General features: G+C 35.0%; 1 protein-coding gene and 1 non-coding gene across 8 annotated transcripts in view; one reads left to right on the plus strand and one right to left on the minus strand.

Annotated features, from left to right (window-relative positions):
• The window catches only part of PUM2 (pumilio RNA binding family member 2), a 102906-nt gene continuing 85210 nt past the window's right edge, over window positions 1-17696 (minus strand). For 4 of the 7 annotated variants that reach the window (XM_027623700.2, XM_027623698.2, XM_027623696.2 and 1 more), the window contains 8 exons: window positions 14047-14314; window positions 12966-13095; window positions 11124-11258; window positions 8122-8259; window positions 6939-7064; window positions 6556-6677; window positions 5078-5270; window positions 1-3018 (listed from right to left, as the gene is read on the minus strand). In XM_027623700.2, coding sequence (XP_027479501.1) covers window positions 2887-3018; window positions 5078-5270; window positions 6556-6677; window positions 6939-7064; window positions 8122-8259; window positions 11124-11258; window positions 12966-13095; window positions 14047-14314 — 1244 coding nt within the window. In that variant the 3' untranslated portion in view covers window positions 1-2886. The remainder of the gene's footprint in view (window positions 3019-5077; window positions 5271-6555; window positions 6678-6938; window positions 7065-8121; window positions 8260-11123; window positions 11259-12965; window positions 13096-14046; window positions 14315-17696) is intronic. The other 3 variants (XM_027623697.2, XM_027623702.2, XM_027623699.2) reach the window with 1 other exon arrangement.
• LOC113938797 lies at window positions 10597-10700 on the plus strand. The gene has a single exon (XR_003525002.1). It is a non-coding gene; the product is annotated as a U6 spliceosomal RNA (small nuclear RNA).

Here is a 17696-nt window from a genome sequence, read left to right on the forward strand (position 1 = left end):
TTTTAGCTAGAGAAAAACACAAGACCAGGTTTATTTCATACAAGGTTATTCACACATTTTTCATTTTCTAATTTATACATAATATACAAAGTGAAGATAACATTATTTCATATGAACCAAGAAGAGCCAGGACTTAGACAAACTGGTCCAGAAACAATCCATATCAAAAGGAGACACTCAAGAGTAAAGTCTAAGTGGTTCTGCCCAATTAAAGTTTCTTTATTCTGAAATGTGATGTTCAGATTTTAGCAAAATTCCATGCCAACTTATTAAATGGTGGAATCAGAGAGGTGGACACCAAAATGGCAGACCATAAAATTTCTACAATAGATATTCTTCTAGAACAGGCCCCAAAGTATTGGGAAGATGGGGCTGTCAATACTGGGACACACGGGAACATCAAAACCCTAGAAAGGTTCTCTTTCCCAGCCATCCCCTAGGGCTCTCTAAAGTTGCAGAGATAACTGCCTGTGCCAACAGAGGGTAGGAAAAAGGAAAACCAGGAATTCAACTGTGCAAATCCAGGAAAGTCACTTATCAATCTCCAACAAGAACAACTTGGATCATGATCAGCTCACAACCATGAGCTGATACTGGAAACAAATTTCGACACGGGGCCAAGACACTCTGAGGCTGGCAAAACAAAGTAGGACGGGGTGAAAGAGCAGCGTTATATGTAAGGGGAAAAGCACTGCCTCTGTGACTGGGACATGCTGATGAACCAGTAGGACTATGATGAGAGGGGACAGTGACAAGTGGTTGGATTTAGTGGACTCAACATGGAATGTTGGGTTAGAAAACTAGAGTAACTCAACATCAAACAAGAAAAAGTATGCCTGGCACCCCAAACTTTATGCCATTATTTTTAGGCTCATGATAGGAACAGCTAAGTGATAAAACCTTTATATTCAATATTGTGCTCAGAAGAATGATTTTCTTCTGCAGACTTCCAATAAAAAATCCCTTACATGTTCAATCGAAGGAGATAGCATGGTTCATTCGTTTTCAGCACTAAACAGAAGTGGGTCAACATAAATGGTTTTATACAAAATACTGACTTCAACAAAATACAAAGCACTTTCTTTATCTTTCAGAAACTGAATATACAAAGCAAGTTTTTTTTTTCCAAAATATTTTCATAGGCAAAGGATTAAAAACGATTTTAATTATACACATATGGTCACAATTTTGCCTTAAAAAGATTGTTGGGAAATGTACATAAGGCCGCTTGTAAATGTACATCATGTTACTGTTATGTCTTTCAGAGAAAAAAATGTTATCATACAGATTTGCTCTTACTTGGGAATAGGCTATTCAAAAATACAGTACTCTTCTGTACAAAGAAAAAAGTCACATCACATTTAATAAGATGGAAAAAGCATTGGCCTCCATGGTAACCAAACATCTCAGTCCAACACTTTCTTATTATGCACAATACCCTGACTTCTTGAAAGTGATCCAAATCCTAGTATGTCCATATTAACAGAGTCAACAACTATGTTATAAAAGAAAATGTTTCCCACAATAATAAAAAGAAAGCTGGTTCATACTTGTGAAACCATATAAAGATAAAAAATTTTTAAAAAATCACTCTCGATTTGGAGAAATAAATTTACATTATACAACACTATATGCCAGGTCAAAGAGGGCAGGGACATAAATGTACACTAAAATGCAAATGTTTCCCAAAGAGATAAAACAAATTCCATTTACAGCATGAAGGTTTACAAATGTACACCTGTACAACCAAGGAAAGCATCACTACTAAATTAGCAAGGCTTTTATAATAAACATTGAAACAAGATTGGCTTTCAAAGTGTAAACTTACATCTATTACTACACACACAATGCATATATTTATAGGAAGCAAAAAAAGCTATCTGAATATGCAGTCATGCTTAAATGTTGAGCTATCAAATTCACTTTTCAGTGGCCCCTTTCACCTCTATCTGGTTCCTACTTTCTCAAAATCTACTATGAAAAAGCAAAATAAAGCTCAACACTTCCTCAACATGTCCTTGTAATTCTATAAGCAAAACAATATACAAATTTCCACTCTTTCTCAGATTGCAAACCAAACTGAAAAGTTAAAAAGGGACTTAACTTTTCAATTAGTGCATTTAACTGAATGGAAGTGTCACCATGATTTTGTTTTTTTTCTACCTCTTACAACAATTACATATGTAAGTATATACAATACTTCTATACATTGCCAGAGACGTTTTAGGGCAGTATTTGTATTAAAATCACATCCACTGTAAATAATGTAAGTTCTTTTCATCTCAAATCATTTAATTCTTGTCTTACTTGCCGAGTTTTTACTTGCATGATAAGTTTGTGAATTACCAAAATACAACTTAACTTTCTTTTTAAAATATTAATATTTATGCAGTTGATTGTTAATTGGTTATAAAAGGCTTCACACAGAGGACAAAAAAAAAAATAAGGACTATATTTCTATATACATCTCTATAAACCTGTTGTGCTATGGGGTCCATAGACCTACCAGACTGCAAGCCAGTTTATTAAAAGAATACTGTACTTTTTCCTTTAAAAACTATTTTTGTGACTTTACAAGGTAAAAATTTACAAAATATGTGACAGCTTTTTTTTTTTGATAGTTACATCATATACAGGCATTCTGTGCTTTGCCAGCAATCCAATCTGATAGGTCTCCACTCAGGGCTGAATATAATTTATAATTCACCACCCCCACCCCCCAAATATACACAAGAACCTTAAAAAATTTACAAATGGATGAATAAAGTCAATAAATAGTTTTGCTTTAAAAAAAATTTTGAAGATTCATGGTTGAGTTGTGTTTTGATAATTCACAAAAGAAACGTTCTTTTCACATGGTTATATCATCTTCTTTCTCTTTTCCCTTTACAGCATTCCATTTGGTGGTCCTCCTATAGGCCCTAGATCTGGGCTATTTTTCAAATAATATTTTTCCAACTTGGCCAGTATATGCTTCCCATATGTGTATTTGCGCAAAGTAGTAATGTGAGGTCGAATCTGAAAAACAAATAATCTGCTTAGTAAACTTAATTATTTTAGTTTCTGGTTTCTTAAAAAAAATCACTCAATATCAGTGATTTAGAAGAATAATTGGATTTTAATATTCAAATTCTTTAAAGAAAGTGGATTTTAATATTCCAATTCTTTAAAGAAAGTTGTTTGCAAAAGCAGTTCATTCTACTGAATCTCTCCAAACTTCTACTCTCAAAATTGTTCAATGAATAAACAAACCGGTTGTTACTTCTAAACTATTACAAATGCAAATAGCAGAGGGGCTCCAAACACAGCAGGAAAGCATCACTAGTTAACTACTAAGTTCTTAAAAAGTTGATGAAGGGAGAATTTTCTACCTCAAGTCTGCTGGATAAAAATTCAATAAAAATGGAGCAAAAGACATGAATGAGCAATCAGATATGTGATGCCTAATACATTTAAATTGTTCAGTATCTAATACTTTTTAAAATGCAAATAAAAGAATCATATCATTCTTTCCACCCAGACTGGCAAAAAAAAATTTTTTAAGATTTTACTCATTTATGAGAAAGAGGGAGAGCGAGCGAGCACGTCAGGGGAGGGGAAGAGGGAGAGGGAGAAGCAGGCTCCCCCCTAAGCAGGGAGCCCAACGTGGGGCTCGATCCAAGGACCCTGGGATCATGACCTGAGCTGAAGACAGATGCTTAACCGACTGAGCCACCCAGGTGCCCTAGACTGGCAAAAAATTTTATAAGGAATAACAACTGGTACTGATGAGATGATGACAAAACAGGCATTCTTCTTATATTCTGGTAGATGTGCAAACGTGTACAGATTTTTTTAGAGCAACCTGGCAGTATCTACCAACACGTAAAATGTTTACATACTTTGAACCAGCAATTCCGGAAACACCTAAGAATTTATTTAGGTGTTTCCTTCTACAAAAACAGGTAATTATGCAAAGACATTCATATACAGCACTGCTTATGACAGTTAAAGAACTAGAAACAATCCGAATATCATAAATGATATTGGTTAAATAATGTAGTTATTAAAAATAAGAATGACAATTTTTGTTAAGTCATATATTTTTTAAGCAGAAATATTTTTAAAAAGTAAAAAAATTTATATTTCTCTTTATATGACAAGAGGTCCAAAGAAGTTGTATGTCCAGTTCTTTTTTAAGATGTTATTTACTTGAGAGAGTGAGAGAGACAGAGAGAGCATGACAAGGGTGAGGTGCAGAGGGAGAAGCAGACTCCATGCCAAGCAGGGAGCCTGACATGGGACTCGATCCCAGGACCCCGGGATCATACCCTGAGCCGAAGGCAGACGTTTAGCCAACTGAGCCACCAAGGCATCCCTTGTCCTGTTTCTTAAATGAACTGATTTAGAGAAAGATTGGGTATTTAATATTTCTTCCAGTATTCTTTTTAACAGTTTTCCCATGGAAATTAACGTCGTTTAAAAGAATCATTAGATTCTAGGGAGCAAACAGCTTGTTTAAAAAAAAAAACCCAATCAAATCAAAATAAATTCTCTCTTTAGGAAAATGTATTGGGTTAGCGAGAAAACCTAATTAGATTTTTTTTTTAAAGATTTTATTTATTTATTTGAGAGAGAGAGAATGAGAGATAGAGAGCACAAGAGGGAAGAGGGTCAGAGGGAGAAGCAGACTCCCCGCTGAGCAGGGAGCCCGATGTGGGACTCGACCCCGGGACTCCAGGATCATGACCTGAGCCGAAGGCAGTCGCCTAACCAACTGAGCCACCCAGGCGCCCAACCTAATTAGATTTTAAAATTAATGTTCAACCCATGTATATGGCAAACCAAATATATTTAAATAAGATAGGGATGGGCAATGCTAAAGTAAAGATAGGTAAACAGATGAGAAATGGATGTGATTTTGAGACTTTAGGAATTTAATGAAACAGTACACCATACCTACATTTGTCTATCCACTGATTTAGATTTTTTTCTCCAGTTACAACAAAAGAGGAAATTAAAACCTAGAAAGCTAAAATTGTAGCCTGAAAGTCACACATATTGAATCATCTATTTTAAGTGCTATAAACTATATTACCTTGTGCATGATTATCTTTCTCTGAGCAGGTTCAGCCATATCAATCATCTTCTGAACCACGTAATTGGCATACTGGTCCTTCATCATGGTGTATAAGGCACTGTGAGGACCATCATTCTGGCAGCAAACTTCGTCAATCAGTAAAGCTCTCTCGGCACGGGAGGCATGAGTAACACACTTTTCTACTACGTTGCTAAAAATTAAGTATATACACAGAAAGTTATTTAAAAGATTTTTTTTTAAAGATTTTATTTATTCATAAGAGACAGAGAGAGCGAGCGAGCGAGCGAGCGATGTGGGATTCGATCCCAGGACCGTGGGATCACGACCTGAGCCGAAGGCAGACGCTTAACCGTCTGAGCCACCCAGGCGCCCTAAAAGATGTATTTATTTATTTATTTATTTGGGAGGGAGGGAGGGAGGAGGAGTGGGGTGGGGAGGCAGAGGGAGCAGGAACAGCAGACTCCCCACTGAGCAGAGAGCCCAGGATCATGACCTGAGCCAAAGGCAGATGCCTAACCAACTGAGCCACCCAGGCACCCCCAAAAAGTTATTTTGTTACTTTTTTCTTTAAAGATTTATTTATTTGAGAGCAAGAGGGCCCACCCCCATGCAGGGGGAGGAGGGGTAGAAAGAGAGGGAGAGAGAAACCCAACTGGACTCCGGGCTGCACACAGAGACCAACTCGGGACTTGATCTTGACGCTGAGATCACAACCTCGGCCAAAACAAAGAGTCGGATGCTTAACCAACTGTGCCACCTAGGCGCCCTGTATTGTTACTTTTTTCTTTATAGCAAAATATCCTTGGTTTTGAAAGAATTTGCTAAACACATCTGAAGATATAAGAGTCAAGATGGTATTCTCTTTTAATTCTCTTACCCTTTACCTTTAAAACAGAAATTAGTATCACAGAGGAACCCAGACTGGATACCCTCAGGTTTAATTATATGCCTCTTAAAATAATGATTGTAATTCAAAAAGGAGGAAATCAGGTCATTATTAAGTCTGAGATTTTCATTAACATGCACTAAGAATTTGCATTGACAGGTTTGGGGAGACAAATCACTTTCTGAATACAGACTTTAAAAATGGAATATATGTGGGCAAACCAATTTGTCATGTAAGAATAAAAGGAATGTTCAGAAAGATTATGGTTATTATTTTTTTAATTTTTATTTTCAAAATTTTATTTATTTAAAAATTTGTCAGAGAGAGAGAGAACAAGCACAAGCTGAGGGAATGGCAGGCAGAGAGAGAAGCAGGCTCCTTGTTCAGCCACAACACGATGCAGGACTCAAATCCCATGACGCTGGGATCATGACCTGAGGCAAAGGCAGACACTTAACCCACTGAGCCACCCAGGTACCCCAAGAAAGATTATGTTCTAATGCTATAGTCTACATGCATTTCTTTGTTTACTGATAAAACCCAAAGAGTTACAAGAACTGACCCCTGGAATTTGAAAATACTGCAATACCTGGCAAATTTGTGTTGACTCAGGGCTAAGACTTTTCCTCTGATTTCAGAAACAATTTTGCTTTTGTCTTCAGGTCGACCATGTTCCAGTACATGCTGAATAACGTAATTGCCATACTGATCCTAAGTACAGATATTTAAAAATTACTTTCCTTAAGTCATTTGTTAAGAATTATTCTTTAAAAAGATGTTAATTATTTTTTCTAAAAATTCAGCAGTATATAGTCAGGAGAACATACCAAGCTTTTTGTCTATGTGTTTCTACAGTGTGTTAATTTAGGAATAAGTTATATTTCCCTAAACTTAACAATAAATAATATTTGCCTATGTTTTGAAGCATTTTCAAAAATACATAAACATTTAAAACTATTAGGGAATTTATACCTGTACCAACTGCTCTGTATGTTGGTGGAGTTCTTCTAAGATAGGTAAGGTCTGCTCTGCAGTACAATGCTCTAGGATGCGCTGGATCACTCTGCAGCCATAAGGATGAGTTGAAAGTACAAACACCTTAAAACAATTGGAAGAAATACATTTCCATTATCTGACATTTTTGGAAAGCTCTATGAGGCAGACAGGTTCCTGATGACATGCTGAATTTCTTTAAAATAGAAGGGTGGGGAGTCACCTTCAGTAAGACCACCACCCTGTTAGTAAAGACTGGAAAGCAGGGTGCTCAATTTAGGAGCTAACAGATATTTTCTTTTCTTGCTCTTTTTAAAAAAAAAGATTTTATTTATTTGACAGAGAGAGAGAAAGGGAGAGATCGAACACACAAGCAGTGGGAGCGAGAGAAGCAGGCTCTCCGCTGAGCAGGGAGCCCAATCAATGCGGGTCTTGATCCCAGGACCCCAGGATCACGACCCAAGCTGAAGGCAGACACCTGACTGAGCCACCCAGGCACCCCTCTTTTTTTTTTTAAGATTTTATTTATTTGAGAGAGAGAATGAGAGGGATAGGGAGAGAGAATCTGAAGCAGACTCCACACTGAGCACTGCCCAACGTGGGGCTCGATCCCATAACCTCAAGATCATGACCTGAGCTGAAACCAAGAGTAGGATGTTAACTGACAGCCACCCAGGCACCCCAGGAGATAACAGACATTTTGATCAAAAGATACCAAACCAGAAGATGGAGGGCATGTAATAATGAAAACAAACAGACTGCAAGGTGAGGGTAGTGCACAATATAATTAGCAGGTATTTATTACTATGTATTAGTTACAAATTGATACTTATTTTCTGTGTTTTATACTAAAGGATCTGAAGTCTTCGTTCCTTTCCTTCTCAAAAATTTGGAAAACACTGCTGGGTTCATAATTCTAAGAGCTGTGATCCTAAAGTAGTATTAAACTATTTCTACAGTTTTCAGCTTCAAAAAAATTGAAGCTATCTATTGATGTACTCTATGAAAGAGGTAGAAATCATTGTATATTTACTGTTTTGTCTCCTATGTTTGTATGACAGTACTGGGTATTATATATCTTGTGACTTATGAAAAATGTGTTAATGCTCAAATTCTAAAAGAATGCCCTGCTAACTAATGAGAAGCCAAAAATCAATCTTACTTGTCCTTTGAAAGCATCAATGATGAACTGTAGTGACTGTGGCTGAACACATTCAATACATTTTTGCACAACATGGTTTCCATTCTGATCTTTCACACATTTGAGTACATGACCATCTAGCTCCTTTACCATTTCACTCTGCAAAAAGATGACATTTAAAAAATTACCTCATCAACAAGCTATCAGGATTAAAAATAGAGTACAAAAGTACACTAAAAGTTTCTTTGCAATTTTTTAGATATCAGAGTTTAAAATCTGCCACCCCCAGAAGCCAACGATGGTATTAGCAAAACATTTTTGCAGGATTGTAATATAAATGACACTTGCTGAAAAGTAACCTAGTGATGCTAAATTTGCCGTATTTAAACAACTCTCTTCACTGTATACACCTTCTACTCCTTTCTCAGCTGACAATATATATAATTCAGAATTCTCCACTTTTTCTCTACTTAGCAACCCCCCTTACCTCAAAAAAATAAATTTTTAATTTTTAAAAGTTACTTATTTAGAGTGCATGCAAGTGGGGGGGGAGGGGCAGGCAGAGAGGGAGCCACGTGGAGCTTGATCTCACAACCATCAGACCATGACCTGAGTGAAATCAAAAGTGGGACACTTAACTGACCTAGCCATCTAGGCGCCTCTTTGGAAATGAATTCTAGGGAAATTTTAGATTTTTGCTGGTTTAACCGGCAAAAATGACCCCTTTTCTTTGTTTCTTTGCTCACTAATAAGGTTAAGCTTATTTACAGTAAGGTTTATTTACTAACTGCGTTTTCTTCTAGCTAGTGATCATCATTTTTTAAAATAAATTTGTTAAGCCTTTATTAAACAAACACCTTAATCCTTAGAGAAAAATACAGGTAGGCACAAGATAATCTGTGTGCCTTATTAGTACAATAGGAAATAGTATTGTGAAGAAATGGAGTACACACATTTAAAGTCTCTCTCACCCAAAGAACTCTCAACTACATACTGATATAATTCTAGAGGAATTAAGCCAAGATATAACACAGATGTTTAGCTATAAACTAAACAAAAAAATAAAATATTCTAAAGAATCCAAAAAATACCATTATTCAGTTACAGGTTCACGTAAGGCTTATTCCCAGTGATTTATATTTTCAAATATTAAAGACATTTAAGATATCTTTATTATTTATTACTGAAGTATAACTGACAGTTTCAGGTGTGCAACATGGTGATTCAACAATTATACACACTACACGTTGCTCACCACGAAAAGTAGAGTCACCATAAAACGTTATTACATTACTGACTATATTCCCTATGCTGTATTTTTCATTTCCATGACTTTTTATTTTATAACTGAAAGTTTATACCTCTTAATTCCCTTCACCTGTTGCCTCCCCCACCTGCCACCCACCCCACCCCCCCCGGCAACCAAGAGCTTATTCCCTGTATTTAAGAGTGTTTCTTCTGTTTATCAGATTCCACATGTAAGTGAAATCAAAGGTATCTGTCCTTCCTTTGACTTATTTCACTTAGTATAATGCCTTCTAGGTCCACCCGTGTTATTGCAAATGGCAAAATCTCATTGTTTTTAAAGATTTTATTTATTCATTTGAGAGAGAGAAAGACAGAGAGAGATATCACGAGCAAGGCGGAGGGGTAGAGGGAGAAGCAGACTCCCTGCTGAGTAGGGAGCCCCACACAAGACTCGATCCCAGGACTCCGATCCGAAGACAGGCGCTTAACCAACTGAGCCACCCAGGCACCCAAGATCACATTCTTTAAAATATCTTTAAAGTATCTAAACCAGCTTGAGGCTTATGGTAGAGGAGATATGTCGACAATAATCAAAATCTGTTGATCTTTCCATTGTAACATATCTCCAATTATTCTACTCAGTATTTCCTCCAAAGAAGTAATACTGTTTCTTCTCACAAATTTTTACACATAAACACACACATAACCATATAAATGTTATTACTGTTTTTCATTCTGCAATTTATTATACAATAATCTATGTGGGTAGAGAATCAAATGTGATCTCTTTCCAATTTTACTAATTACCAATGCCTTTTAAGAAATAATTATTTCCTTTAAGTTTCATTTAATACATAAACTAGTTATATATATATGAAATAGTATCTATTTGGGTTACAAATTTCATTTCTAAAGTCTGCTTAATCTGCTACAAGAGCCACACTAGTGATGCTTCACATTTTAAAAAACTAGCAGATCAGCATTTATCCTCATCCTCTTAATATTCTTGTCTAATTCAAGTAATTTTAAAAATTATTCTGATCAGTTTTAATTCCCAATTTTAATAGACTTTTTCATACAAGAATATGGTATACTCCCATTTATATGTGTTCTCTTTCCTCTTAAAAACTGTGAATTTTGTTAATAGAATTCTTAGGTTACTTTTCCTACTCAGTGAAATTTTTAAGAACTTTATATAATTTTTAACTGGCATATAGGAATGCAACTGGTTTTAAAATTTTTATTCTTATGCTCGCTTTGGAAGCATATATACCAAAATGGGAATGGTACAAAGATTAGCATGGTGTCTGCACACAGATGACACACAAATCCATGAAGCGTTCCACATTTGTGTTAACTGGAATTAAAATAAAACTTAAAAATAAAGAGCACTCTACTCAATGAAAAATTTTTTTATTCTTATGATAGAAATATAAGTACAATCCAAATACACTTTGGAAATACTAAAAGGTATTCCTGATACTACAGAAAATCAAATAAGCAAGTGTAGCAAAAATACCCATCATTTAGCATTCTGCTTACCACACAGGAGGCACTCAAATATCTTCATTTAAAGATGAAAAGATGCTGAAGAAAATGAAGAGGACAGAACAAAGATCCACTGTATAACAATTAATAATGTACTGTTTGAGACAGATTTTTTAAAGTATTTTATTCTAACTGTGGAAATATTTAATGTTTCACTCTAACATTCTAACATAATAAAGTAGTAATTTAAAAACCGAATAAAATACAAAAATTTTGTCTTAACTTACAATTACCTGCTGGTCAGATGAAATAGACTCCAATGCTTTCTGAATAACACGGCAGCCATACATCTGCAAGGCTAAAGGCAGAACATGACCACGAATACGAGTAGCGAGGGCTAATTTTTGATCCAAACTCCCAAACTGATGGAAAAAAATTAATATTAATAAAAATAACCATATTATTTTGTTAAACCTGAATAACCCGCTTCTTGCAGCCTCTTCACTGTATTTTAAAAACATCACATTTGGTAATCATGTAGGAAGGAGGATTTAGGTAAAAGCTAATAAAGATACATCCAAAGCAGCCTGAAATAACTGTGCTGCTTGTTTGTGGGGTTAAGTCTCACTATCTAAAACTTCCTTGTTACTAATACATTAACCATCTGTTATTCTTTTTAAAATAAACATCTTTACTCTTCATTTTAAACAATCTCTTCATCTTTAACTTCTGAGCCATACATTCAGACCAGATAATTCTCAACTATATTCTGATGTTAACTGTGCAGGAAACTTAAGCCAGGCTACAATACAGAAACTTAGTTATAAACTGAAAATTAGCTAAATCACAAAATACACGACATCTAACAAAATCAAAAGGACTATATTATTATTAATTTCTTCACCTACGACTTACTCCCAATGCTTTATATTTTCAAATGTTAATCAGGTTAGTATTAAACTTCTCATTTAAAGTAGGCCCATGTGTTTTAAAACTATTTTTGTGATAAAATATATAGTATAAAATGCCATTTTCACTATTTTTAAGTGCATAATTCACTGGCATTAATTATATTCACAATGTTGTGCTATCATCATCACAGAGTGTTTCCAAATCTTCCCTGTTGTCTCAAACAAAAATACCGTATGCATTAAGCAGTAACTTCCCACTTCCCCCAATACCTGGCAAGCCCCAATCTACTTTATGTCCCTATCAATTTGCCTATTCTAGGTTATTTCATATAAGTGAAACTCTATGGTGTTTGTCCTTTTACATTTGGCTTATTTTACTTAGCTTCATCCATGTTGTAGCATGTTAACAGAAATTCATTCCTTGTGGTTGAATAATATTCTATTGTATGCATATATCACATTTTGTTTATCCATTCATCTGCTGGACCTTTGGGTTATTTCTATCTTTTGGCTATTGTGAATAATGCTGAAACAGACACTAGTGTTTGGAGTCCCTGTTTTCAATTATTTTGGGTGTATATATAGAAGTGGAATTGCTGGGTTGTATGATAATTTTATGTTTATTTTTTAAGGAACTGCCAAATTGTTTTTCACAACAGCTACACCATTTTACATTCCTACGAACAATGTATGCTTATCAGTTTAATGTATGAGGCTTCCAATTTCTCCACATTCCCACCAACATTGGTTATTTTCCTTTATTTTTTCATTACAGCCATGCTAGTAGATATAAAGTAGAATCTCACTGTGGTTTTGATCTGCATTTCCCTAATGACTAAGGTAGTTGAGGATGTGCAAATATTTTCTCCCAAGCTCGTTCATATATATATATATATATGTGTGTGTGTGTGTGTGTGTGTGTATATATATATATATTTTAAATTTTATCTATTTCAGAGAGGGAGCACAAGCAGGGGGAGGGGCAGAGGGAGAAGCAGACTCCCCAGTGAGCAGGGAGTCCAAGGCGGGGCTCAATCCCAGGACCCTGAGACCATGACCCGAGCTAAAGGTAGACGGATGCTCAATGGATTGAGCCATCCAGGCACCTCCCAAGCTCATATATTTTTATATTAAAATGACTCTTACCAACTTTCTGGATTTTTCTAAGCATTAAAAACATATAGTTGGATAGACGTACAAACATATATGTGTGCTTACCTCAAAAAATTTCTGTATAACATAGTTTCCAAAAACATCTGTCATTAATTGATAGGCTGCTTGTAGAATTTCATTAAATACCATCTGTCGCTCAGCTGGAGTAGCTCTCTCTAGTTTTTGTTGAATGAATCTATGTAGAAAAATTTTACATGCCATGACAGCACACTAGAAACACGCTTCTGTAAAAATCTGACTTGAGATTTACATGCCCCCACATATATACACATAAAATTATTTCCAGAAATAGTACTAATGCATTTAGTACTGTGAACAGCCAATTTAAAGCAAAGAAGACAAAAGTTATGAAGCATTTCTTTATAACACCTTAATTAATTTTTCCCTGTAGAACACCTTAATTTGAAATAACTACTAGTTAGGCAAAAAGTCTGGACATAAAGAGGTTTAACACTTAAGTTAGTTCTGGTTGCATTATAATCAATGAAGAAAAATTAGATTTTATTGGTTATTCACATATTTTTTCATAGTATTACTAAATAATATCTAAGTTTAGAGCATAATAAAAGAAGCTCTTACAAATAAATTCTTAGCCACTGTGAGTGATACAAGGTTGATTTGCTACTCTTAAGAATTTTCAAACATAGGGAGATAAAACTATAAAAGGAAAAAACAATTCAAATTTAATGTATGTGTTACAAGTGAAATGTTTCAACTTAACCCACATCACATCAAATACAAATCTATAAAGGAACACAAAAGCATTTAACTTTCTAATATTTTTTTTTAGACAAAGTCTACATCAGGGACACTTAAGTCCACAAATGTAATTCAGCGCAGTTTTAAAAGGAAAATTAAAGTCAGTTAATGTAATAAAAATAATCCAGTAAAAAGGCACTGCTATATATTTGTTATACAAATATTCTCATTATAGAAAACTGGGAAACCATAAATAATTTAAAAACCTGTATTTTTATCATTTGTCCTAATATCAAAGAAAAAATCCGTATCGGGTATTTATTTTTTAAAAACTTCCAACTTCCATGCAGATTAAATGACCCCAGTCAAGAAAAATTTATGCTCTTACAAGGCAGTAATTTTCAAAGCAAAAATGATAATCACCTACCTAGAACCATGCTGGTCTTGAGAAAACTCAACTATGTGTCCAATCAAGTCTCTAAGTTGAAGGTTTGGGAAACGGTTGTTCCTGAAATCTTCCAATAATCTACTTCGGCCAGAAGGCATAATATCAGACCTATTATACCGAAGCCGAGAAGGAGGAAAGAGCTGGCTGCTGGAGCTAAATAGACTGGAAGTGCTTGAAGCACTTCGGTATTTTGCTTCTGCTCCAGGTGCTGCAGAGATATATCGACCACTACCATTTGTCAGGCCTCCTACAACAAAGCAGCTGTGGTCAGCAAATATTTTTGACAAGGCCATTCCTCAAATAAGAGTTTACTTAAACTAAAAATTCAACCAAGAAATATTCATTCCACTAACCACTAATTCCTATATGTTATAAAAGGAAATTAAAATTGGAAGAGAAATCTCACACATTTACTTAATGTGTGTATGGCTATAGGATCTGGGGGGAAAAGACTAGAAAACATGAGAAAAATCAACCTGTATTTGTTCTTGGCAGTTTAATTTGAATCATAATGATAACATCTAATGTCGTATGTTCTTATAAGCTTAGTTTAAAACACAATTATAGCAAGTAACGTCATACATACTAGGATCAACACCAGAACACTAAAGCCACCAACAAAATTTCCAGTTTATTAACAAGATTACAAATAGCTATCAAACTCAGATTTTAAGTCACTGAAATAGAGTTGGGCTGAAATTTACCTGCTGTGTTAATGGAACACTGAGGGTTAAATCAGTCCTCTTTTGTTGGACTATATAAAAAAATGCATTAAGTCGTATAAACCTCTAGGTAAAGAAAACCTCCCCCCCCCTTTTTTTAAAGTAAACTCTATGCACAAGGTGGGGCTTGAAACAAAACCCTGATATCAAGAGCTGAATGCTCTATTGACTGAGCCAGCCAGAGCCCCAAAAAACCTTCTTAAAGAAGTTAACACACTGATTAATTTTTGAAGTTAAAAAAAAAAACCCAGTTAACTAATAAATCCAAATTACATATTATTTTAAAAATTGTAAAGGAATATTCTCCATAAAATACTATTATTTTACCATGAAGAAATAGAAATAAACATTTATTTTTCCTAGAACTTTAATCTTGATCATTTGAAACAAATAAAAAACCTCTTTAGCTTATATTCCATTCCAAACAAAAAATTAAAGGGTAGTCAATAGAAACAAAAAATACAAGCAGGAAATTGCTACTACAAATAACCATTTAAAAGTACTTGACAGTGTCCTTTTAAAAAAGAAAAATGTATAGAAAACCATAAAGCGCAGATTTAGTAGCTCAAATAAAGTCTACCATCAGCTTTATGCTACTATATACCATCTCAATGTAGAGTAGTGCTATATATACAATCGAGACCACAAGGCAGAGATGATGCCAAGGACACACTGTCAGTGCAAAGTTGCCAAGTTATACAGAGGCATTTAAAGGCAAAAAGAGTTATAAGGACAAGGAGCAGTAAGAGAGTTATAATCCTGAACAGTGAATTCCATTAGAACATTCCTCCTTTACTTACAGTCCCCATTGCTCTAGCTTTTTATTGTTGTTGTTGAATTTCCCACCATCCAGATTATACATATTATAATTTATATGACTTTCCAGTCCCCTTTCCAATGTTAAGAGCCACAAAATTACATCCACCTACCTACATGCTAGATACATGGCACCTAAAACAATGCCTGACAGACAGTGGGTACACAATAATATTCTTGGGATTTTACGTAACATTAACTGCCCAAGGTCCAGTTCTGTACTTTCTTAAAAGTGTGTAATTTAACATTTTTATACACCAAAACCACTAACATCAAATTCTCACATTCATTCAAGGTCTATGTAACTATCTCAGTGTTGATGTATAAAAAAATCTAAAGAGTGAAAGAATTCAGTGTTTTAATACTGTCTTGATTTCAATACTCTTTTTTTAGGGGGAGGGATGGGGGGGAGAGAGAATCTTAAGCAGGCTCCACGGCTAGTGCAGAGCCCAACAAGGGGCTTGATCCCACCACCCAGAGATCGTGACCTCAGCCGACTGATTTCCTCAATACTCTTAACCCTCTAGCTCCTACTATTATTTCTATTTATACAGTTCCATGAATATACAGTGCCATGATCTGTTCACTAGCCCATCCGAATCTCTAACAATTCTTCTTTTTCTAGGGTAGGGGTGCTCTGCTTATCATTCCAATCTGTTTTTACAAAGAAAAATTATAATGTCCCATTCAAAGGCCACTTTGATGGTGTCACTTTGCATTAAAGTATCCTGCTAAAGTGCATTCTCTAAAATCTTCAGCCTAATTTTCAAGTCATTATGCTGAACCTATTTCCCAAATTTTCTAGTAGAACCCTAATTTAACTGTTCACTTATTATTATCTCTGTACCACTGCTAATCATTACCTCAAACATAAGGCCCAATCCTACATACTTACCCCCAGGTATGACTATGCCAATTGCTACTTCTAATATCCACAGCAATTTCTCCCATGTCTAGATATTCTTTGATTATATTCTATCAGCTCCCTAATACCAAACTCCTGATACACTCTTTGACAACTTAAAAAGTCTAATAATGCTAAACTGTCTTGAGTTTAAAAAAACCTTAGAATTTCAGTTCTGGAAGCCTTAATTAGTATTTGTATTTACAAAATTGAAAAAAATTCACTCAGGGTAGGATACCTTTCTTTCCTTACAAATTAAATAAGCATTTAAAACCCAATTCATAATATACATTAAACACTTTAAATCTAGCTATCTAAACAATCAAAGCCTGCCACCCAAAACCTATTTTGGGATTGAGGGACATTTTACAAAACTGGCCTATAATCTTCAAAAAATGTTGAAGTCATAAAGGACTGAGAAATAGTGCAAGATTAAAGAAGAATAAAGAGCCATGACAAATGAGTGTCATATGTGAGCCCCCCTAATCAATCTCCTTCCCAATCCTTACTCTTTCCTTTTCCCCTCTGGCAAAGTTTGAATTGTGGTATTGTATCATTGTTAATTCCCTGACTTTGATAATTGTGGTTACATAAAAGAACTCATTTTCAGAAAATATACATTGATATATTTATGGGTAAAGGACAATGTATCTGCAACTTCCTTTCCAAAGTATCAAGAAAAAAAAACTAGATGTGAGTGGAAAGGATTAGGCAGAGAGAGGAGAGAAGAGAGGAAAAGAATGATAAAGTTAATGTGGTAAAATAACATTTGGAAAATATGGATAAAGGGTAGGCTGGAATGTTTTTCTATCAGTGTTACAGCTTTCCCATAAGTCTGAAATTATGCCAAAATTAATTAAAAACAAACATACAAGCAGGCTATCTATATTCATACCATTGCTAGTGGTAGTCTATAAGCAGATGTTTCTGCACCAAATGTGTTAAAGGGGTAACAGTCCTTCAATTCATCACTGACATCCCCCCTTATTACTTACCAATTCTTAATCACTACTTGGGTAAGAATGTTATTGGACATGGACATTTGTACTATAATCTCACAGATGAAGTCACTAGGATCCAAATGTGACATGCAAGCTAGTCAGCCAGTACTCTTGGCTAAAGTTTATGACACAACAGTGTGCTGCCACTTACATGCTATTTACGTAAGGATTTTTCAAGTTCATTCA

Source organism: Zalophus californianus, chromosome 8 (genome assembly GCF_009762305.2).
Source record: "Zalophus californianus isolate mZalCal1 chromosome 8, mZalCal1.pri.v2, whole genome shotgun sequence".
NCBI lineage: Eukaryota > Metazoa > Chordata > Mammalia > Carnivora > Otariidae > Zalophus > Zalophus californianus.